At 41.5% G+C, this 24,268-nt stretch overlaps 1 protein-coding gene across 1 annotated transcript in view; it reads left to right on the top strand.

The window, feature by feature from the left end:
- Positions 1-654: 654 nt before the first annotated feature.
- Positions 655-24,268, top strand: part of erbb2 (erb-b2 receptor tyrosine kinase 2) — a 28,246-nt gene continuing 4,632 nt past the window's right edge. Inside the window, exons 1-26 of the mRNA XM_080049126.1 lie at positions 655-878; positions 9,707-9,858; positions 9,973-10,153; positions 10,438-10,578; positions 10,900-10,965; positions 11,089-11,204; positions 11,365-11,506; positions 11,854-11,982; positions 13,202-13,343; positions 14,020-14,093; positions 14,294-14,384; positions 14,963-15,165; positions 15,914-16,043; positions 16,622-16,712; positions 17,928-18,082; positions 18,171-18,218; positions 18,847-18,985; positions 19,363-19,485; positions 19,564-19,662; positions 19,754-19,939; positions 20,599-20,754; positions 20,861-20,936; positions 21,985-22,131; positions 22,248-22,345; positions 22,664-22,855; positions 23,007-23,397. Coding sequence (XP_079905252.1) covers positions 806-878; positions 9,707-9,858; positions 9,973-10,153; positions 10,438-10,578; positions 10,900-10,965; positions 11,089-11,204; positions 11,365-11,506; positions 11,854-11,982; positions 13,202-13,343; positions 14,020-14,093; positions 14,294-14,384; positions 14,963-15,165; positions 15,914-16,043; positions 16,622-16,712; positions 17,928-18,082; positions 18,171-18,218; positions 18,847-18,985; positions 19,363-19,485; positions 19,564-19,662; positions 19,754-19,939; positions 20,599-20,754; positions 20,861-20,936; positions 21,985-22,131; positions 22,248-22,345; positions 22,664-22,855; positions 23,007-23,397 — 3,541 coding nt within the window. The 5' untranslated portion in view covers positions 655-805. The remainder of the gene's footprint in view (positions 879-9,706; positions 9,859-9,972; positions 10,154-10,437; positions 10,579-10,899; positions 10,966-11,088; positions 11,205-11,364; positions 11,507-11,853; positions 11,983-13,201; positions 13,344-14,019; positions 14,094-14,293; positions 14,385-14,962; positions 15,166-15,913; positions 16,044-16,621; positions 16,713-17,927; positions 18,083-18,170; positions 18,219-18,846; positions 18,986-19,362; positions 19,486-19,563; positions 19,663-19,753; positions 19,940-20,598; positions 20,755-20,860; positions 20,937-21,984; positions 22,132-22,247; positions 22,346-22,663; positions 22,856-23,006; positions 23,398-24,268) is intronic.

Raw genomic sequence — 24,268 nt, 5'->3', positions numbered from 1 at the left:
GCTCTTAAATAAGAATGGTAGAACGGTTACTGCCATATTCAGAATTCCGTAAAAAATGTAAGGTTCCAATCACACCTCAACAACAATGCCATCGAATTTGATGCTATTCCTGCAGGAAATTGATATGTCATGCAGTAACAGGTAACACTTTAAACTACCCTTTTTAAAAGGGTAACTACTCTTTTTTTGTGTACCTTATTGTAAAGTGTTACCCAGTAACAAAAACACAATGAATGTTTGGACTGTACCATGCCTTCTACAACAAAATTTGAACAAGCAATTTGAAATATATCGTGCAGCACGCTGCACGCTGTCAGTGATACTCACACATCAAAGGCTTAATGTTAAAGTGGAGGGGGCCTTTAAACCCACCTCTATAGGCCTATGCCTAGTTTCCAACCTGATTCTAACTGGAGTGACAGGTAGCCTATAGGATGAAAAAAAAATGCACCAGTCATAAGCAGAACGTCAGTGCAGCAGTGGCCCATAGCAGACAGCGAGCAGTTTGAATTGAGGGCGGGCTGAGTCAACGTGCCACTCCCCGCTCAGGCCTCCACGGGCGCGCGCCTCTGCTTCTGCACGCTGTCACGCTCCACGAGCAACAGGCACGGAATTCCAGGGAGGAAGTCACTGAGATTGGGAGGCGAACAACAACTGCCGAAAGGTGCCAACAAAACAAAACTAGAACCTGGAGACGAGAGGAGGCCAGGAAACGGCTATTTATTCACTGGGAACAGTAGCCTAAAAAAAGAAAAAAAAGACACCCTATCTAAGTTTGGAGTATGGACTAGTCTGGTCGCAGCAGATGGAGGCGGCGAGAAGTTTGGTGTTGGTCGGGGCCGTGCTGATCGGAGTGACGGGTGCGTTGGCCAGAGAAGGTGGGTAACTTTCTACTGCACGTTTCACTTCACACACTATGTCTACACGGGGGTTTAAAGGCAGAGCGCAAGGGGGTAATAGTGTGAGGTAATGCGCGAGCTTCGGCGTGGCCCAACAGGCTGATATTTCAGGCTGGGACCGCATTCCTCCGTGAGTCCGCAACCCCTCACTCTCCGCTGTGGCTCGGGAGTCTCATGAGTAGAGAGAGAGAGAGAGAAAAAAGTCACACCTGTCACCAGTGGCCTCAAGGGAGATTTCTTTATTTGGATACAAAAAATCAAATGTTTACGCACGAGGCACTTCTATTTCTTGTTTAGTTGCATCACAAATAAACACGGCTAATAAAAACATAGCCGCAGCACTAACAGGTAAGAAGTATGATGAGAACCTGCTTTGCAGCTTTGGACCCGCAACGTGAGTGAGTGACTTGCCGTGCGTTAGGCTGCTCCGCCGCGTGAACAAAAACAAAAAAACAACAACAACAACAGGCGTCTCATTGTGCGCCATGGATCATGACGATGTCAATTATTCACTTCTGGCTCCAAAGAGGGCATTGTCTGATAGAGGGCCACTTGTCACACTTGGAGCTTGAGCGCATGCCAGTAAAACAAGAGCTAACTGACAGTGCAAACAAGTGCGTGGTTTTGCAAGACAGTGCCATAAGTCATGATTTTATTTTTTAAAGAAAAACGTGTTTATAGGCTATTTCTAAAGCAGAGGAGCATTTAATACTGTGTTGTTGACATGTAGTATCACTGAGAAAACATGTTGCCTCTAGTTTAGGACATTTACATTCGATTTCAAACAAAGTTCAAACATTTGTTGATTTCAAGCTTCTCAAATGAGAGGATTTGCTGCAAAATGAATTATCTCCCTTTTTATCAGGTTATTTTTCAGGGTTTGAAATGTTTGTCAGACAAAAAAAACTACAGTACAAAGAAGAAAAACAATTGGAAAACATTTTACTTTGCAATCTAGGATGTTTGTCTCTATTTTTTAAAACACTTTATTGGATAAACAGTTCATCTCAATTGTGTAAATAATCATCATTGGCAGCTCTAGTTGATCTCCAGTGGAATCGGACATCAATAAGTCTGATGGAGGATTTTTAAAAGCATTTAATGTGTCGCACAATCTTTATTGATGTGCCCCACTGCTGAGGAAATAGGCCAATGCACGGCCCACACACGATAACACTAAAATATCATTGTGTTAGTGGATGAAATGTACACAAAGAAATACTTCATTGAAGTCCTCTTTCAAAGTAAACAAAACATATACTGAAGCTTCCTTTGTTAGCTGCTATAACCTCCACCACGATCATCACTACTACTACCACACACACACACACACACACACAAAGCCTATAGTCACAGGTGAAGTGATTTTCAAACAGAATCGACTGCATTGTCGGTGAGAACAGGTTGGTGCACTTAACTCCACGATGTCGACAACGTCTATGGCATCAGTTCAGTGTGTGTGCCAAATTAAGCTACGCATCATGCACAGGTGGAGAATTCATCCACAGTCTTACTTGCAGTTATTAATTATTGTTACGTCTGTGGTTTTGTCTCTTCTCTCTCTCTCTCTCTCTCTCTCTCTCTCTCTCTCTCTCTCTCTCTCTCACTCTCTCTCTCACTCACACACACACACACACACACACACACACACAGAGCTTATGGCCAACAAGTGAATGGTTTCAAAGGTCAGCAGCAGTTGTGTTTTCCCTTTAGTGGTCGGGATGAATTATTTCAACACCTTTCCTCTGTGTGGGAGCACATTTTCAGTGTGTGTTTTTGAGTCTCAGTGTCCACAGCGTTCAAGTCCCCGTCACACTCCAGTGCACCCATTGAGCGAAACTCACAGCAAAGTGGTTAAGTCATTGTGGTTGGCCGTCGGTGGCAGGTTAACTCAGCCAGCTGTGACTCACCAGTCTGGGCTGAGTGTTAGTGATCTAACTAACTTGACCCGAGCTGAGGATGTGGCCAACTGTAGTGGAGTAAAGCCCCAGAGAGAAACTTCCCACACCTCCTCCTCCTCCTCCTCCTCCTCCTCCTCGTGTGCTTTTCTAAGGGGTTTCAGTCGCACACCTCCAACCTGCAGTCGCTCTGTTAAAGGTTCAGTAAGCGGAATGGTCAGTTTAGCTAACTTCCTGTCAGTGACTGCAGTTAGCAGTCCCCTCCCTCGTCCAACGTCACAACATTGATGCACTTCCAGAAGTGAATTATCTAGCATCATCTCATCGGTAAGTGTGATAAAACATGATAAAAACCATCAAAACAGACATTGGGAAGGATTTTTACCTGCTCCGCCATTGTAGGCGCATACACATTCACCCATCTGTCGCTCTGCACATGCACCATCAGTGAGACAGGTGCCGGTTTGTAGCATTCTCTCAGTAGTAGTAGTAGTAGTAGTGGGATCCTCGAAAAGTTTATATGCCTATTACATGCAGAGCGGGTGACTGAGAGATCGGCTTTATGAAATGTGCACACTATATAGGTGATCACTGTATGAATAAAGAGCGATTTTACACTTATATTAACATAAATAAATCGCTTACTTCACCTTTAAAGGTGGTCACAGCTATTCTGGATGACGCTTGTTGACAAAATTACTCTTTGTCAAAAGCAGTGAATGTCTCCTCATGATCCACAACCTGTCTGTATACTGTGTGTGTGCACTGATAAAACAGTGCTAATACACAACCTAGGCTCTGTAAGCTGTATGTTAACAAATAATATGTAAACACATTGGGCCCCACATAGCTAACAACCTTTTATGGAGCCTTGACTGTGTATTAACAATGGATTTTATTTTCAGCTCACACACAGTACAGACAGGTTGCGCATCGTGAGGAGATATTGTAACTGATATTGAGTGAGAGTGAGTTGAGCATTCTCCAGAATTGCGGTCTCCCTTTAAGGAGCTAAACTGTTTCCTTAGCACGCGTCTGCTGCAAATACCAAGTCATTACGCAGGGTTACGCATTGTTACCAATTTTTGTTAGGCGTCTTTCATTTGGTATTAATTAGTGGCTTTATTAATGGTTAATGAATCCTTAATAATCTGTGTCATAGATCAGTAATAAATCATTAATAAGAACAACGTTTTGTTTGCCACGTTGTTAAAAATTAGCCTGGCGAGACCTGCCTGATCTAGCGAGCTTCACTTTCCCTTCTGCAGTTTGGACTTTCTTTAATCATAATTGGGCCCGCATTCTGTCCGTTAGTGGCAGGCAGCCCTTGATTGGATCATGTAGTTGTCACTCTAGTCTCCGATCGAGCTTGTGAGATATGCCTGCTCTCAGACAGCTCGATTGACGAGTGCATGAACCAATCGAAGGCTGCCGTCCACTAAGGGACGAATGTAGTTCAGAAAGCGGGCTCTGATTGGCCTGGTCATTTTTTGAACTGGCTCCTCAACACAGAGTTTGGATAAAGTCCGGACTGATCTGCTGGAGAGAAACAAATGGGAAGCTCTCCAGATCAGGCTGGTCTTGCAAGGCTAGTTAAAAATCCCCTTAGAATTCTTCGCCATAAATAAAAGTTAATAATAACCAATCAGTTCATTAATAAAAAAAATATTTAGGCAACATTGTTTTCTAGAAGGTTAGTGGTTCATGATGTACTTAAGAGCTCAAAAGTAATTCATGCTAGAGGAGAAAAAAAATGGCAACCGGAGAGTTCTTATTAATGTAACATAAGGCTTTATAAACAATTCATTAACAACTTGTTAAGCCATTTGATGCAAAGAAAATGTAAACATGCTAAACATTAATGTACTCTTTGTCCGCCCTTTCATGTACAATTTGTCCCTTTTGAAATGAGCAGTACATTTCCTGTCAAACAGTAGTAAATGTGTAAAAGGAGCTATGCGTATGCAGTAATGTTGTTGTACGCGTTTGTGTTTGCAGTCGATACATGACGGGTTGAGTGAGTGAGGAGTACACGTCTCTGACTCCAGTACAGTACAGATCCTGTTCTGCTTGTCTGTTGAGCAATACCTGTTTTCTCTCTTGGCTGCCGAGTGAAGGGGAAGAAAGAATGTGTTCAGGGAGGTTGGGAAAAATTTGCAGTTGATGCAAGGCACGTTGCACGCATTAGCACTGCGTTGGAATCGACATGTTAAATCTGAGGGGTAAACACACAGACAGACAGAAAGTCCTGTTGGATGAGCTTGTCCCATTTCTATCGAGCCTTGACCGACCTGATCCATTAAGAGGAGAGTGCACTGTCACACTGTGGGCTTTTCCAGTATGGTGCTCTTGCAGTAGCATCGCTGCTGCTGTGTTTCCCTCACTTACCGCACACAAACACACACAGGGGTAAACAACACACATGCTCACTCCCTGTGCTAACTGGCATGGTGCCACACACAGGTGTGGCTTCCAGCTAGCTTTCAATTTGCAGATCTTTTAAAGCAGCAGACTGGCACAAGACACACTCAGTTTACAGATACCACATCTTCCTTCATAGGAAGCCAAGATAAGATCAAATTAGTCACTATTCATTTTTTACAACATGCAGTCTGTCCTAACAAATGGCAAAACATCAAATGCAAAAGGCTTTCCTGTTGAATGACAATCTGATTTTGTGATAACCAGCACATCCATTGCAGGATGCATGCTAAGTTAAAGCTGGTGTCAGCGATTCTGGAGAATGCTTGTTGTCAAAATAAGTAAATATCTAAAAAACTGGTATGTAAACAAAGGGTACACACAAAAGGGCCCAACGTAGCTAACAACATGCAGTTTACAGAGCAAAGGTTGTATACTCACTGGATTTTGTTTAATGCTACAGGTAGCGTAATGTCAGGAGACTCCACCATTAAGGTATCATGGAAGAAAAGTTAAGCAATGGTACTTCTGTTGTCATGGAGCCAGAATTGGTGAACTTCTACACAAACTACTATAGATAAAGTTGAAATAAATGTAAAAGCGGGGGGTATGCTTTCCACCATATAAGTTGTGTATAGCTTTCCTACTGCTACACTGGTATGCAGGGTGCCTTACAGGCTGCCAGAGAGCGACGATAGCATAATGCACTTTCCTGTTTGCACCCAAAGTGACAGAAGCAGTTGTTATTATGAGTGACCAAAGATAGCCTTAGAGAGAGAATCAAACCCATCTTAATGTTTTAACCACATTTATGCCTGAATGCTGGATTGTTGCGAAGAAGTGCAAAGAAGCTAAGAAAATAAAAGCATAGCTGCTCACAGAGGGTCTCAAGTGTTACAGTGTAAATGATCAAAATGTGAACAACAGGCAGAAAAGTAGAAATTCTGTCATTAACCACATAAACACATGAGCGGAGGAAGTTTCCAGAGCCAAGTTGCTCACCAGCACTAGCACGTTTAGCTGTATGTGTGTGTGCTTGGATGTTAGTGGCATTATTTAATTATGTATGTGACCTGCTAGACACACAGGTGGAGTCAGAAATTCTGGAGAATGCTTGTTGTAAAAATCACTTTTTTGTCAAAATCAGTGAATGTTGAAATAAAGTGTTGAAAAAAAAATCTAGTTATTCTAATACACTGCTTTGGCTCTGTAAATGGGTATATTGATAGCTACGGTGGGCCCCTTTATTTACTTACACTTTATTTACATACCTGTCTACAGAGCCTAGGCTGTGTATCATTAACACTTTTCAGCGCAAACACAGGACGTACATATCAGGCTTGAAGAGATACTGTATATATATATATATATATATTGATTTTGACAAAAAGGGGATTTTGACAACAAACCATAAATGTCTGACTTCACCTTTTAAGGATCACTGGAGCTACAAGCTGTTTTCTCTTGGTCCCCCTCCAACCTCTCTTCCTCACTGATAGAATATATGCAGCACGTGTGTGTGTCATCTTTAAGATATGCAAAGACGTGCATTCGTCCGAAATGACACTTTCCAGAGTCCAAAAAAGGGAGTTGGGCTTCCAATCACTGACTAACAGGAAGAAATGGAAAGGCTTTTATAGAAACCAGGTAATACAAAAGATGTAGGATGAGTGGATATGGAAGAGCAATACATGGACTGTGTGCAGATTAGAGAAAGAGTGAGTGATAAAAAGAGTATTTTGGGCCTCGAGGATGGAGGGGTGGGCTGCTCCTCACAAGGACACACACACACACGCACACACACACACACACACACACACACACACACACACACACACACACACACACACACACACACACACACACACACACACTCACACTCTTGCAGGCGTTGCTGAGAGACTTTTGGAGAGCAAACGATGTGGGGAATAAAAGGAGAGGAAGCGGAGAACTGGCTTTACACACACTTTCTTAGAAATGGAAAATGTGCTCGGCTGTTCTCGCTGTTACAGCACATTTACCTAATCCCCAGAACTGGAGACGTCTGCGTTTTTATTCTTTGAGTTTTAGGGAGTTCATTGATTTAATCGCTGGAGAAGAACATCTCTCAGCTGGACACGTCAAAGTATTTTCCATGATGACATCACGTAGAAGGTTGCCAGCCCCTTACTCATTTGATTTGATATTTGACACAAGCTGCAAACAGCTGGGTGTGTGTGTGTATTTTTGGCAGCCGTTTATCAGAGAGCCATTTGCTGCAGCAGTAGCTCTGCTTTTAGATGTAAATGAGGACCGTGTTCACACTTCACGACCCGGTGCTTCTTGGCTGAGTTGCAGGAGCTGTGACTTGGGTGCTCACTCAGCCATCTTGGGGGAAAGAAAAACACATAAACATATGTGATAAGAGCATGTTATTGAACCCCCAGCATGCCCTGCTCCAACCATGTAGCCTATCTTGAGTCTGTATGGTCATCTCTATACCAAAAGGAGGGGACGGGGTTGGCACAAAGGGGGAGGCGGCTTCAATCAGGAGGAGTGGGTTGACTATTGAAGGCCTGTTGGAAGCAAGCCAGAGGAAGTCATTTATAACCCCAGCAAGAGCAGGAGACTGTCTACTGTGTGACTGCCTACTTAAGCATGGGAGATATGTGTGTACAACCCCCCTACATGAATTTTAGCGCTGTGTGACCCTGAATGCAATGCCGTGTGTGTGTGACCCTCTGTGGGGAATCTGTGCTCTCTGCGGCCAGTTGAAAATATATCATATAGACCAATAGACGGGCAGACGGTGTGCGTTTCAGAATACTTATATCCAAGGCCGCTCCATAACAGTCACAATATGTGGAGTCCCAAGTCCATGCAGTCGTCATCATTAGGAGTTTCAATATGAGATCCTCCTCCCTCCTGTTACTATAAATGTCCCCTCCTGTAACTGCTACTATTATGTTTTTGTATCTAGCTCATTGAGCTAGTCAAAGAAGTCCGATCAGTATCTCTTATTTATTTATCATCTATTTCAGGGCTGCAACTTTAAAAATTATCAGTTTATTCGTTTGTTGATTATTATTATTTTCACATTAATCAATAATTTTTTTTGGTTTGTAAAATGTGAGGCAATAGTGAGGAATCGGTCTCAGTTTTCCCTGGATGAAGTCTTAGAATTCCTTCTTCATCGTAGAAAACAGTCCAAAAACCATTAAAATATTTGATCTATAGTGATAAAAAAACACAGAAAACTTTATCACTTTTGTTGTAGATTTCAAATGCATTTTAAAGAGATCAACTAATTTTTATATAAATTATATTATATAGGGGAGAACGGGGTTATCTGAGCCACTTTTTACATTTGCTCCCCCCTAAGGGAGCTAAAATGATTTATCACTCAAATGTACACATTTCCCATTAATTCAGGATGTTTCCTAGAAATGGGCATTAGCAGAATTTTTTCAAGACAAAGGGCAGTGAAAATATGATTGTTTTAAAAAAAGTTGTCGTGGCTCACTTTACCCCAGCTGTGGGGTAAACTGATCCACTTACTTTTTCCACTCTGAAACTACCATAACAACACATATTGTAACCGTAAGAATCCTGAAAGCTAGCCACACATTCCAGAACTAATGTCGGACTAGTAAAAGAATGATGGGGTTTGGTCAATTAAGGAAAGCAAATGTTCTAAACACTTGAAAGTAACTCTGAACAAAATCAAATACAACATATTATAATTCAAAATGTTTTAATAAGATTCAAATGAAAGATAGAACCAGTTAGATTAGAACACAGTCTGGGGGTCAGAACACAGGGCCCTTAGAGCCAGCTAGTGTCTGGGGGTCAAAGCATAGGAAAATCAGAACCAGCGAGAACAGCCTGGTACTCAGAACACAGGAGAAGACCCAACTGGATTATAACATCAGCTAGGCCTACTATACATTCCAGCCCTGAAGGTTACAGGGAAAGATGAGAAGGTGCTCTTTCCGTGTGGTTGCCCCAGGTCGTCTTCCTGGTGTATTTCCTTGGCATGATGGCTTTTCTACAATGTGTATGACATTAAAATAAAACATATGTTATGTAATATTACATTAAAATATGTTTAAGACTAAACTTAACTTGTGCCTCATGGTGGGGAAAAGTGAGACAGTGGCTCACTTTCCCCCACTTTTTTGGGGGGGGTCGGTCGGTAGTCAAGGCGGGGGGCTGGCGTTGCTAAGGCGGCCACCTTAGCTATAAAGCGCTGGGGGAAACACTGGTGTTGTACTACTACATTTATATGCTTTGTTTTTCTGTTAAGAAATAGTTTTGGTCATTTTAGTTTTCTTTGTTTGTCTGTAAGGTGTATTCACAGTCTCAATGAGAGAGACTTGCTTCCATTTGCGACAAAAGATTTTGAATGGCCAGTTAAAGTGGCGTGAACAATGAGCAATGAAAGGCTTTCTAAGAGTGTGTGTTACATGCAGGTGGAAGTTGTAGGTCATATGTTATCATGTGTTGCAGTGTGCCTGGGTACAGACATGAAGCTGGCCCTGCCCTCCAGCCTTGAAAATCACTACGAGACTCTCAGACTGCTCTACACCGGCTGCCAGGTCGTCCACGGCAACCTTGAGATTACGCACCTTCAGGGAGACCCTGACCTCTCCTTCCTACAGGTATTTACAGAGTGTGCAATACGAGCTGCATACAATAGAGTTAGTATAATAAACTAATGAGCAAGAATTGGTTTTTAAGATGGCTTTTGGTGTCTCTTCACTGTGTTTCTTCAGGGGATCGTGGAGGTACAGGGCTATGTGCTTGTAGCACATGTGTCAGTGAGTCTGGTGCCTTTGGACAACCTTCGCATCATAAGAGGCAGCCAGCTGTACAACTCCAGCTACGCCCTGGCTGTACTGGATAACACTGTGGGTGGACAAGGGCTCAGGACGCTCCGGCTTCGTAGCCTCACAGGTCAGATAGTAATATATACTGTAGCAGAGCTCATAGTAGATGCCCAAACAAAGTATGACCTGACTGGCATGGACTAGATTGGGTTTGGGACTATATGTTTCTTGTTGTTGCTTTGACCCATTCATTTGATCAATACCTTCAATTTCAAAGTTTATTAGGAAAATGTAACACGTTTATTATTAGGCTTTATCATAATTTTTGTGCTGTCCTTTGATCCAGCCTCTGTTATCTACTCCGACAGTAAGTTGATGAGCTCCTCTTGTGTATTGTCTCCCCCGCCGCAGAGATCCTGTTGGGTGGGGTGTATATTTGGGGGAACCCCCAGCTGTGCTTCCCGGACCCCCAGAAAATCACTTGGAGGGACACTTTGGACGAGCAGAACATCCACGCCAGGCTGCACCGACTTCAGGCTCGGGCGCCTAATTGTGAGCAGCTGATTTATAAATTATTGAGGAGAAATTTTAGTTTTCCTAATGACATATTTTTTTAAATAAAATAGACACAATAAGAGGTCAAACAGTCAGACAGGTTCAGCTTAATTAAGCAAAGGCATGTACGTATATTTAGCAAAACTAGCATTATGCATTATGATGGCGATGTTATTGCAAACGTAAATATATCAAGAAATATGGATAATTAGACCTGAAATACTTTGGTAAAGACATTCTAGAGAATGTTTGTTTAATTCTGAAATTGTTGGATACATGCTCAGTTCTCATCTTCTGTTGTGTTTTATTCGGGTACAGGTCCAAGTTGTTCCTCTGCATGTGGGGAAAGCTGCTGGGGAGAAACTGCGCAGGACTGCCAGACCTGTGAGTTAACATCATGTGCAGAGTGTGATGGTGACACTGTCTGCTTTTCACTGGAATAAAATGTCAAACCAAGTGTAGTATAAGAGAGAAGTCTCATTTGTTTTCCCCTTGTTTCTTTCCAAGTGACCCGCATTAATTGCGCGTCTGGTTGTCAGCGGTGTAAAGGTCTCCTTTCCAATGACTGCTGTCACATGCAGTGTGCTGCTGGATGCACAGGACCCAAAGACTCAGACTGTCTGGTAAATAACGCACGCACGCACGCACGCGCGCACACACACACACACACACACACAGATTACAGTTTTTGTTATCTTCAGTGTAATCTTATCGTGTTGAACTTGACAGACTGCCTTTTGTCATTTGTGGAGTAATGTGTTTCCTCCTTCATCTTCTCTCCAGGCTTGCCGTCATTTCAACGACAGCGGCGTTTGTAAGGAGAACTGTCCTCCACCAAATATCTACGACTCCGTCACCTTTCAGACTAAACCCAACCCAGACAAGAAGTTCAACTTTGGTGCTACCTGCGTCAAGACATGTCCTTGTGAGAACTTACTTTGAATTATTTATTTTTTTCTCCATAAAGGAACATCTTCCACACCACACATTGCTCAGCTAGTAGCCACTATGCAGCTCCATCAGTGCACCTGATGAGATTTAGGGTCGTGTTGCAGGGTGCCTTGATGACAGTAATAGCTGACTGGGGGAAGAGGGAGGATAGAAAATGATTTATTTGCTCTCCCTGTCAAGATTTGCACACACACTTCAGGGATTCCAACCTGACAGCCTCATTCCTGCTCCTGTAACGCTTTAGGCGACCTGCTCCCCATTTCATCATACCTAATGCCTTACTAATAACTCACTTTTAAACCGTTCTCTCCCTGTCTGCAGATAACTATTTGGCTATGGAAGTGGCCTGCACTTTAGTTTGCCCCAAAGCCAACCAGGAAGTCATCATCGCCCACCCAGACAGAAACGAGATGCAGAAATGTGAGAAGTGCGAAGGAGACTGTCCTAAAGGTGGGGATTGTTTTGTGTCTTTGTGGATGCATTTTATACACTACATTGGTCACTTTATTAGGTTTACCTGCATATTACAATACATATATAAACAGACACGCATGTGGCAGCAACATAGCACACTCCAAGATGTTAATTAATTAAATTTGTAATAGTCAAAATGTTAATTAATTTTTTTTTTCAATCAACCTACAAGATGCTCGTTGGTCATGTCAGAATGGACCGGGGATCTCTAAGAGATGTTTCAGGCACCTTGTTAAGTCTCTACCACAAAGATCTCAGGCTGTTCTGGTCGCCTACCCAGTATTACAATGGTGTTCCTAATAAAGTGTCTTCTGAGTTTTTAAGGAAGCCATCCAAACATCCAACAGGGGAAAAACTATTTTTGCATTATGCAAACATTGCATTACTAATGTTCTGGATTAATTTCAGTTATGCATTCTCCACGTGCATGACATAGTCCTTCGGTACATGTGACGTGTGTGCGTTACACTGCACACACTGATGCTGACAATGGTGCAAAGTGAACCAACCTGTTTCAGCAGCAACTTGTTGTTGACGTTACAACCGGGCTTTGTCTCGTGGATCAGGAATAGTAAATGTAGGCCTATGAGATCGTTTATGCTTTGTAAAAACTGAATAATTTAACATCTTTAATTAAAATCTAGTCTTGAAGGTGTCCAGATTTTAGTTAAATGGTTAACTCGGCTATTATGCTATGGGAAAACAGACCTCAGCTATTACATTATCTCAAATTACCTTGCATTTGTTTTTGCCAGACAGCCATTTTGTGCACTATGTACTCTTATTTTTCTATTACATACATTAATACACTAAAACCAGACAAGTTTTTATTAAGGAAAAGTCAGTTGGGATGAAACCTGCCAGCTCCCTCCTTCACACCATTAATTATCTTATACATGGCAGGTCTTTCATAGATTAAAACAATTACTAAATATGATTCAAGTATTACAGATGACATAGGTGCACATCCTCAATTAATCAACGTGACTAGAGGCAACAGGAAGGTTGTATGTTTATTTTCACTAGCTCTAGCGATTATTTTCCCCTCGTTGCGTAATAAAGTACACAGTGCTATACTTCATTCTATGCTGTTGATATCATGGTTTATATTGAAGCTTGATGGATTGATATTGCACACCTTTCCTATGTTCCGCTTAATTTCTGGATTTAAGATGAAATCTGTTTTGTATTGCAGTGTGTTATGGTCTGGGTATGGACAACCTTGGCGTCATGGACAACCAGGGCGTCACCATGGTTACATCTTCTAATGTGGAGCAGTTCAACACGTGTAAGAAGATTTTTGGTAGTCTGGCCTTCCTCCCTCAGAGCTTCGCTAGGTAAGAGAGAGACACAGGCCGGACACAGAACAAACACACTGTTAAAGCTCACAAAGATACTTTTGAAATTAAGAAATAAAGTGAATAACTTGACAATCCTGAACTTTACCAACCAGAAATAGCAGCTTGATCATGCCCAAGACTTAATACTACCACATCTCTCCCGTTCAGCCCTTCAAATATTTGAGTGTACACCTTTTGAAATATTCTTTGTGCAAGTCAAGGGGAAAGCTACCACCCAAGCCAAACACTTTAGATAACTGAACTCAAGTGTACTTCAAACACATACGTGTTAACAAGGAGAGAAATAACATACTTTTTGTGCTAATTTCATTTAAATAAAACACAATTAAGACATATTTGTTTACACATCATGCCAATAAAACAATGGTGAACAACAGAGAGTAGATTGTATATACAGTAACAATACGGTATATCAAACCCGTCAGCTAAGTCATCAGTGGCTCTGTGGATGGTAAATAAAAGATGGGGGCTGGGTTTAGCCTGTGTGACACCAGCGCGATGCCAGATACCTGATGAATGATCTTGCGTATGAAATGTAAACATAAAACCTGAGATAACCTCTTTCACTGGAGATTGTATCAGTAAACGGTGACCTCACAGGGTGATGCTCTTTGAATTATCAGATGATGTATTGCCTCTTTTCATTGTCCAGTGACCCTGTGGCCAACACATCAGGCCTGAGCCTCCAGCAGCTGAGCGCCTTCAAGAACCTGGAGGAGTTAACAGGTACAGAACATTGAAGAGAACAGTGACCCTGTGTTTGTGTTCAACCCTTCTTTTTTCTAGACAAAGAAAAACTCCATGTGATTTAGAACGGCTGCAAATATAAAGTCTCTTCTTCACTTGAATTAAAAGACACATAGGAGTCTGGTACACTTTGTCTTTTTTATTATTGTTTTTAGTATATTTCTGATTTTGCTATGCAGGTTATTTGTATATCGATGCCTGGCCAGAAGAGTGGGCTAACCTGAGTGTGTTTGAGAACCTGAAGGTGATCCGGGGCAGGATGCTCTACAAGTAAGACCTTCACACTGCATGCCACACCCGTCTGACTGGAACTTCTGTCTTTCTTTTCTCTCCATGTCTGCATATTCACTTTATTCACCTTTGTCATTGAAACACACACTCACTCACTCTATTGAACTGACTACCACAGAAAATGTTATGCAGCTTTGTTTGTCTCTGGTTCAAATGAGGCAGTTCACTTTCAGGGTTATAAAGGCTAATAATTAGCTAGCCCAGCTGCTTTGACTTGCTGCTCACGCCAGCCAGACTACATAGTAAAAGTTGTTGGGACACTATCTAGTGTAGCATGCTCAAACTAGGTCATAGTGACAAACGAGAGCTCTTCCTGTCTTGCACTGTTTTACCAAAAAAAAGTACATTATGGGCTGTTATTTGGGTAATCTAAACAGTCTTGTTGTTTCTGTGTTGTCTGTGTTTACTTTGGTTGTCTTTCATTTGTGTTTCTTATTCATTGTTATCTTATTAAACCCTTCATTTGTTACTTACTCGTAATTGCCCCAGCCTTTCTTTATTGAAGTAGTAATACATGTTTTATTTATTTCTAATTTATTTTTTAAAATTCTCTTCAGGGGTGTGTTTTCACTTGCTATCCAGAACCTTCACATCCAATCTCTTGGCTTGCGTTCACTACGCAGTGTCAGTGGAGGCTTGGTCCTGTTGCACAACAATTCCCAGCTATGCTACACCAGTTCAGTGCCCTGGGACAGTCTCCTCCATCCAACCCAAGGACCCCACCGCATCGTCAGCAACAACCAGAAACTCGACGTCTGTGGTAAATGAAAACACTGTTGGGAATTCAAAAGGGGTGGATTTGGTCAAAGTAATGAATATTATTCATTTCAATTAAATTATAATATTAGAAAAAAAATTATATTTATTAAATTAGTCTAGCTAATACAATTAATAACTTAATACCTGGACGGAGCACCACCCTTTGGAAAAAGGGAAACTAGACCAAATGAAGACAGTCTCAATACTTAGGGGTATATTTACCTTTTTAAAAATGGGAATGTTGGTTACAATGTACATTGAAGAATATAAGAGGATGAATTCGAGCACGGACCTTCTTTACTAGCATTTAGTGAAAGTGACAAGACACAAATATCACAGACACTGCTTCTTAAAATCAAACAGAAAGCGTTTATTTGCTTCGGCAGGTTGATTTTATAACCATGAACTATCTAAAACTAAGAAAGCAACTACCACACAAGCAATGACAAGAACAAATAAATGCCAGGGTCGGTCAGCTGTCCATTTCCAAATGAAACGCCTCCGTCAGAGACAGGTATTCCATTTATAGTTCCAGCAGAAATCGATCTGCAGTTAATCCAGTTTTATGAATTGCAACTTAAAGAACATTCATGGATACTGTTGCATAATACAGATTTGCAATTGTCTCCCATTTCTCATGAAATCAGAAACTTAACAGCATTTACTCTTACAAAGCTGAGAACACACTTGTAACATATTGCTTGTGAGCCATGTTTCAGTGTGCATCATGCTCTCTTTTGTGTTTTCAGAGTCAGAGGGGCACATTTGTCATCCGCTGTGTGAGGGGGGCTGCTGGGGCCCTGGGCCCAGCCAGTGTGTGTCCTGCAAGAATTTCCTTCGTGGCACTGAATGCGTGGAGCAATGTGACATCAACCAGGGGTAAGAAAGTCTGAGTGTATTTGTGTGGGTGTGGCCGCGTTAAACCAATAAAACCCCAAGTGATAATGTTCCTAATAATACAGTTCACAGTGTGTCATAAGGCCCAAAGAAGTTCTCCAGTAAAAAAATGAAAGGAAAACTAATCACGGAGAATGTGAACAGGTAGATTAATGTATGTGGTGTAAAATGGATTTTAAGTAAATGCCAAATACATAGTCACAATCAATTCATGTGGAAGCTTTACACTTATATTGTGCCCTCGAGCAATCATTGAGGAAGCAAATACATAACACTTTGGACCCAACACACAGTGACTGTGCATTTGCAAGTAAGTGATATATTTACAAGATGACACACAAGTAAAATAAATCAGAAGAGTTCTGTTTGGAAGTTGTTTGTTTGTAATACATTTCCCTGCAGTTTAATAATATATGTTTAGTTTCACACAGTCCAAAGGCATAACATAAAAATATGACAAAGCATATGCAGTTCATATTCTTATGATGGCGTCGGATTTAGATAAAAGAAGAATGTGTTATGGTGTATTATGTTACATCACTAATGTGCTTCTGTTGCAGGTCTATACGTGAATATAAAGATGGATCTTTGTGTGTTGCCTGCCACTCAGAGTGTCGACCCCTGAATGGCTCTGCCTCGTGTAATGGCACGGTGAGATGCGGCGTACAGTCTTACGCTACCTGCACAGTACTGAGTGCTATAATATTGTGGGTTTCGTACCAAAATAAAATCTCAGAATCCCTCACCTTTTTTGAGATGTTTTCAATATTTGCTATTTCTTATCATGAGCACCCTTTTTGATTGTTTTTTGCAAACACTACTTTTTCATTTCCAACCAATGTCAATTCCTCATGGTCAGGTCTGCATGGATCATTTAAATGTAGAACAGTCATTGTTTGATAAGTTGGTCCTCAATGGACTGTAATACGTCAAGTTAAGTCAATTTTATTTGTATAGCACCAAATCACAACAGATATCTCTTATCACTTTTCTTATACAGCAGGTTTAAACCACACTCTTTACTCTAACAAATTAAAGGCATTATGAGCAGTATTTATTGGAAAGACAACATTTTCTCAATGAATAAGCTATCAGAGGCATGTGTTTATTCTCCTGAACAAAATGTAACATTTGGCCAATGCCCATTACCTAATGCCATTCAACAAACATCCTAGAACATGAAAACTATGTTTTTAGCCTAGCCGGTAGCTATTCTTAATCAACCTAACATGTGAATACTCTTCACCTATCTTACACAAGGACTCCCTATAGCCTACTCACAGAAACATATAACCTTGGTTATGGGTTATTGAAACTCTAATGACACAAATAGTATTTGTTAATCATTGTCAAGTTTTGTTCTTAGGTGACCTCCATAGAAAGTGTTACCAAATGTTCAATATACCTTTTGCTTTGGGAAATTTTTATTGTATTGGTAAAACAATGACCAATTAATCCAAATTAATTTTCTTTTACTGATTATGAAAATAATAATAAGTTGCAGCCATACAACATAGTTTTCTGTGTTTGTGCTGCCTTGTAGATTTGATTATATAGATTAAAATATAAAATATGACATGTCAGAATACAATTTAAAATCAAGTCAGAAATGATGCCCCAGGGATGACCCTGTGTTCTTGTGGTCCACGACACATACATACCATGAAACCAATTGAATAACCTTTGTTGCCTTTCATCCGTCTTGCTCTTTCATCACATTGCCTGCCTGTCACTATTGAGAATTAAAAAAACAAAAACATTAAGTAATATCAAAAATAGCCCAAAAGATAACATTTCACCCCATCATACCGTTGTCTATGTGCACACAATGGTTTTACTTGAATATTTCTCTATGTGTGTTTTCAGGGTGCAGAGCATTGTGCAGAGTGTCTACACTTCCAGGACGGTGAGTTTTGTGTGGATCACTGTCCTAGTGGCGTCAAGGAGGATCAGCAAACTGTGTGGAAGTACAGCAATGATACAGGACACTGTCTGTCCTGCAACACCAACTGCACACTGTCGTGAGTGACACACAATCACACAAACAGAAGCACACACTGGCTACACACCAGTGACCATTATTTCACACCCAGCGCTTCTCTGTTTCAGATGTACTGTGATGGATGCGAGAGGCTGCCCCATTGATACCAGGACAGGGTGAGCTGCTTCACACACTAAAGTGCTGTCCGTGTGTTTGTTGCGCTGGCGGTAGCCGAAAGCCACAAGCATTATGTTTCCACTTTGTCTGTCCATCTATCCGAGCCATTCTTGTGAGCCCAATATCTTTCTTGAACGCTTTGATGGATTTTCTTTAAACTTTCCACAAATGTCCACTCTGATTCAAGGATGAACTGATTTAGATATTGAAGGTCTAGAGTCAAAGGTCAATGTCACTGTGACCTCGTGCTTCATGAAGGCAATATCTCAAGAGCGCAGTGTGGAGGTTTTGGGGTTTCAAATTAGGCATAAATGTGCACTTTGATTAGTAGATAAACTGATTTCATTTATGGAGGTCAAAGATCAAGGTCACTGTGACCTCGCATATTGTGAACAATATATCTCAAGAGCGCTTGGAGCGATTTTCTTCAAAGTTTGCACACTCAAAGATGAACTGCATCGATTTTGGAGTGAAATTGTACCATATTGTAATTTTCTTTGGAGCTTTACCTTCTTTAAAGCATTGCCTACCACTACTTTACTTTCACCGTTCGGCAATTGTATGCTTCGTTGAGGCATATAAACGTCAGGTGGTATATTGAACAAAACATTTTCTTTCTCTGTTTAGACCGGGTACAACCATTGCAGCGGTCGTGGGTGGAGTGGTGCTCTTTTTCATCCTGCTGGCTCTGCTGGTGTTTTACCTGAGGAGACAGAAGAAGCTGAAGAGGAAGGAGACAATGAGGAGGATCCTGCAAGAACATGAGGTAGGGCACTGAGTAGCAGATTACAAATGATGATGTTTTTATCATTTAAATGCCCAATATCTATTGATTTTGCATATAAACATAACAAAACGACAACCAATGTTAGATATATATTGTTGAGTTGTGTGCTAAAAACATCACCAATATTTCCATTAATTTTCAAAATCAATTAACAATTTTAATAAAGTATTTTTGTATTGATCGTTAGCACAATAATGGCGTAAAATTACATATTGCGCATTTAAGATCTTTTGTTGAAACAGGTGTGACTTTATTTTAAATCAGAGCTAATAATACATGTACAGTATATCTAATATTTAGGTCCCTTTTAGTGTGTAATGAAAAAATCTGCATCCTGCTCTCTTTCATCTGCACAGCTGGTGGAGCCTTTAACACCCAGTGGTGCGTCACCCAATCAGGCTCAGATGCGTATCCTGAAGGAGACGGAGTTAAAGAAGCTCAGGGTGCTCGGTGCAGGGGCCTTTGGTACTGTTTACAAGGTACGTGAGCCAGTTCCTTACAAAGTTCCAATTTGTTTTTGTTATTTAGGATTAACATCCTTCCTCTTTAATTTGCAGGGAGTGTGGGCTCCTGATGGGGAAAATGTGAAAATACCAGTGGCCATCAAGGTGTTGCGAGAGAACACATCGCCGAAGGCCAATAAAGAGATCCTTGACGTGAGGCCTGATACACTTGTGTTCATACTTACAGTCCACTGAAATACAATTTGCACCCGCTCAACATCTTTTCTCATCCGTCTACCTCCAGGAGGCCTATGTGATGGCAGGAGTGGCCAGCCCCTACGTGTGTCGACTGCTGGGGATTTGTCTGACCTCCACGGTGCAGCTGGTCACTCAGCTCATGCCGTACGGCTGCCTCCTCGACTACGTCCGGGAGAACAAGGACCGCATCGGCTCCCAGTTCCTCCTCAACTGGTGTGTCCAGATCGCCCGGGTATGTAAACCAGGAGTCCTCTTTATGTCCATTCATGTGCACGTCCTTGTAGGCATAGGACGATAATCGGTTTCAAGGTATACCGCGATATGAAAAAGTCAAGGTTTCAATACCGCCATTATCTCTGTCATACCGTTCTAAGGTACTTGAACACACTTATTTAATATTCAAGTGCATTAGTGTTCAGAATTTTCCTGCATTATAACCCCTTTTACTACAGTAGAAGATAAATGTGTAGAAAGTGAGCATGTCTCTAAAAAACCTTGTTGAGCTGCTGTTTATTCAATTTTGTTTAGAATAATTAAATTATTGTTATCATACAAGTTTCTTGATGTTCAGAGTATTTTATATGTTGATTGTGTTCAGACGAATTTATTTATTTTTACCCAGACATTTCAAAATAACACATTTGAGAGCTGTAATCTCAATACCGTGAAACCGTGGTATTTTTGCTTAAGGTTATCATACCGTCAGATTATCATTCCGGCCCATTACTTGCGCCCTTATACTGCTCCTTGTACAGTAGTAGTAAGAAGTGAAGGTGTCTGTCGCTGATCGTCTTCTTTTTTTTTCAAACTCGATGTGGTATCAGTTTGTATAGTTGCGGACAGGAGGATTTGGTGGGTGATGGATATGTGGATGTGTGTGTTGGTGTACAGGGGATGAGCTATCTGGAGGAAGTCCGGCTTGTCCACAGAGATTTGGCTGCCCGCAACGTTCTGGTTAAGAACCCGAACCACGTGAAGATCACCGACTTCGGCCTGGCCCGTCTGCTGGATATAGATGAGACTGAGTATCACGCTGACGGAGGGAAGGTGAGGCAAAGCTAGGACTGTAGGTCATTCTGCAAAAAGGGGCGGGACATTCCACAATCATTTATGTACAGTATTTCAATCGCCATTTTGTGTCTGTGTGTTCTAGGTGCCGATTAAATGGATGGCCCTGGAGTCTATTCTTCACAGGAAGTTCACTCATCAGAGCGACGTCTGGAGCTACGGTCAGTTTTGCTCAGTACGCTGGAAATGACGTTTAAAAAAATAACTGAAGAGCCATTTGGAAGTCCCTTAGTTGCTGTTTGAAAGTGATGCAACATTTTTCCTGCAACGATCAAAGGTCTAATTAAGGTTTAAATTAGGTGAACTTTTTGAGTTTTCCATTAATACGTGCTTTTTTACATCAGTCATTTAATTGACCGAGTTAAAAGTGGCCATAAGTTAACAATAGGAGTTCATAATATGGAATGCAATTCTTCAGAAAAGTAGAAAATGTATTGTGTTTAATGAGAAGTCATAGGCAATGAATGGGTTTCCAAACTGCTGTAAAATCTTATTGGAAAAATATCATTGTTTGCATCATCATGTTTGCTGATCAATGAAATCATGATAAATTAAAGGTGGAGTCAGTGATTCTGGGGAATGCTTGTTGTAAAAAAAGTTATTTTTGTCAAAATCATTGAATATCTCCTTAAGATTCGCTACCTGTCTCTGTTACTTTGTGTGCTGAAAAAATATCCAGTAAATACACAGTATATACTCTATAAACGGGCATTTTGCAAGCAACGGTCTGCCCCTAGGTTCACATACAACTTTGTTTACATACCCATTTACAGAATCTAGGCTGTGTATGTATTAATTATAAATTATTATAAAAAAATTGTCATTTTGACAACAAACCTTCACCAGAATTGCTGACGCCACCTTTAATTATAATCAGTATTTAATTATTTTTTAAATTTTTTTAAGATATTTTTTTGGCATTTTTATGCTTTATTGATAGTGTAGAGACAGAGTTGAAAAGGGGCAGAGAGGGGAGTGACATGCAGAGAACGACCACGGGCTGGAATCGAACCCGGGTCCGCTGCTGGCCGAGGCCCATGGGGGGGACGCCCTACCAACTGAGCTAAGGGCGCCCCCAGTATTTCATTTTGAGCACAGATACAATGCTGTAACGTTGTAGCTACATGTGGTATCTGTATTGTTGACTGTGTTGTTAGTAGATATTTACATTCAGTTGTGCCATTGTAATGATGTAATGATGCTCTTTAGGGGTGACGGTCTGGGAGCTGATGACTTTCGGGGCTAAACCCTACGACATGATCCCGGCCAGAGAAATCCCAGACGTTTTAGAAGGAGGAGAACGGCTTCCCCAGCCCCCCATCTGCACCATCGACGTCTACATGATCATGGTTAAATGTCAGTAGTTTTCTTAGCATGAATGTGGCCTTTCATTTGCACAGTCTGTTTCATCGGGTAAAAAATCACTGTCGAAGATGATTGTTTGACATCTTCATCTATTGTTTGGACTGCAGGTTGGATGATTGACCCAGACAGCCGGCCGAGGTTCAGAGACCTGGTGAATGATTTCAGTGCCATGGCCAGAGATCCACCTCGCTATGTAGTCATTCAGGTATGCGTACGTGTGTTTCACTTGCAAATGTTTTATTTTTGCGTGACTGTGTGTACACTAAGTTATGTCATGTGTAAAAATAAAATGGTGTAAAATGTAAGTGGTTTGGCCTGGTTTCTGTTAATATAAAAAAAAAGAAACCAGATTATTTCCGGGCGAATAAATAAAATACTTATTTACTGATTTAACTTGCTTTCTCATATCTGTGCTTAGTTTTTTAGTTAGTTTTTAGTTTTATTTGATTAGGACAGTGCATATTAATCAACATGTCAGCAAAGCATCAATGTAAATATGCCGGCTTCTTCTTTGGCCGGGCAGAATGACGAGGAGATGAGCTTGTCCAGCCCGGTGGACAGCCGCTTCTTCAGGATGCTCATGGAGGAGGAAGGGAACAACATGAGGGACCTGCTGGATGCTGAGGAGTATCTGGTGCCTCAACCAAACCACATGCCCAGGGGTCAGGGAGACGGGGCTCCATCCAACGGGCCATCCAGACACCAGTCATATAGGGTCAGTCAGCAGCATCATCACACTTCAATTTGTCAAATAGTTTCGTTATACACCAGAAAAAATAATGACATTCCCATCACCCACAGCTGAACACAAAGTACTAAATAGCTTTGAATTCACCTTCTTGAAATTGTGTTCCTCTCTCCAACAGAGCAGAGAACAGGGCATAGATGTTGAGCCTTCCATCGGCGGTGGCCCTCGGAGCTTGTACTCCTCCCTAAGTACCCTGGGCCGCAGCCAGTACCCAACCTTACCTATGGGAGCCAGCACCTCCAACGGGATGTGGCCCTCTCACTACCCAGCGCTGGCCCGCAGCCCTTCGGCCGGGGGCCAATCGGATTCGGTCTTCCTGGACGGAGCTCCAGACGATAACTCTCTGCTCCCGTCGAGCCCCGGGCGCTACTGCAAAGACCCCACCTACTTCAACGGGAGCCAGGGAGAGTTGGAGACGGACGGACCAAATGGCTATCCTCTTCCTCATCACCTTCATCACTCACTGCCCAGAAGGAGTCATGGGCATAATCATAATCATGCCTTGCCAGGTGAGCGGGCGATATAGTTTCCACTGTACAGTAGGCTCTTGGTAAAACGGTTTAACCTATACTGTAGATATCATCAAGACACTTTCCCTGTTGATTACTTACATTTAAACACTTATTTGTTGCATTGTTTGCAGTAATGTCTGAATAAATATGAACATTTGGCAATATATAACTTATTATGCATACATTTGCATCTCTTTAGAAACTAAAAATCTAGATGTTGGATAAAGCATACATACAAAGTTTAGTAAAATAAACTCTTAAAGGCCCTGGCAACCCAAATCCACTAAATCCTTGTAACTATGTTATTTGGGGAGTAAAATGAATGTTAATATGTATATGAAAGGTTTTAGGAATAGCTGCCAACCCCCCGCAAACATACTTCCATGTCAGTTGGTCGAGCATTTGAAAAATCCTGATTCGAATGTCGCATGACAAGCCGTTTTCACACGCATCTCCACCCCAACATACATTGGACTTCTCGTTAGAAAATTTCAAATTCGAATTTTGGCTTGGAGTTTTGTTTTCACACGTCACGCGATTCTTAAAGACTATAAAAACAATTCTATGCCATCTCTCTGGTGCCGCGCAAGTGATACAGACTGTCTCTTTGCGCCTGAGCCTACACTCAAAGCCCCGTCTGAGCGAAGCAGCGCGCACCCCGGTGAAACACTGTGATGGTGACGTTCACAGTGAGCCCTCGCCGAGCCGCCGTGCAGAAAAACTATGTGGTTTAAGACTAAATGATCACCGGGGATTCCTGCACGTTAACGGTGTAGAGGGGACATGCTTTCACGAGCCGATTTTGGACCTTGTATTCATACACTAGTATTGAGGCAAAATATAGCCATAAACCTAAAATTGACCAAGC

Source organism: Ammodytes marinus (assembly GCF_949987685.1).
Source record: "Ammodytes marinus genome assembly, chromosome: 20".
Classification (NCBI taxonomy): domain Eukaryota; kingdom Metazoa; phylum Chordata; class Actinopteri; order Uranoscopiformes; family Ammodytidae; genus Ammodytes; species Ammodytes marinus.
The sequence above is the reverse complement of the archived record's forward strand: the minus strand, read 5'-3'. Positions and strand labels throughout refer to the sequence as shown.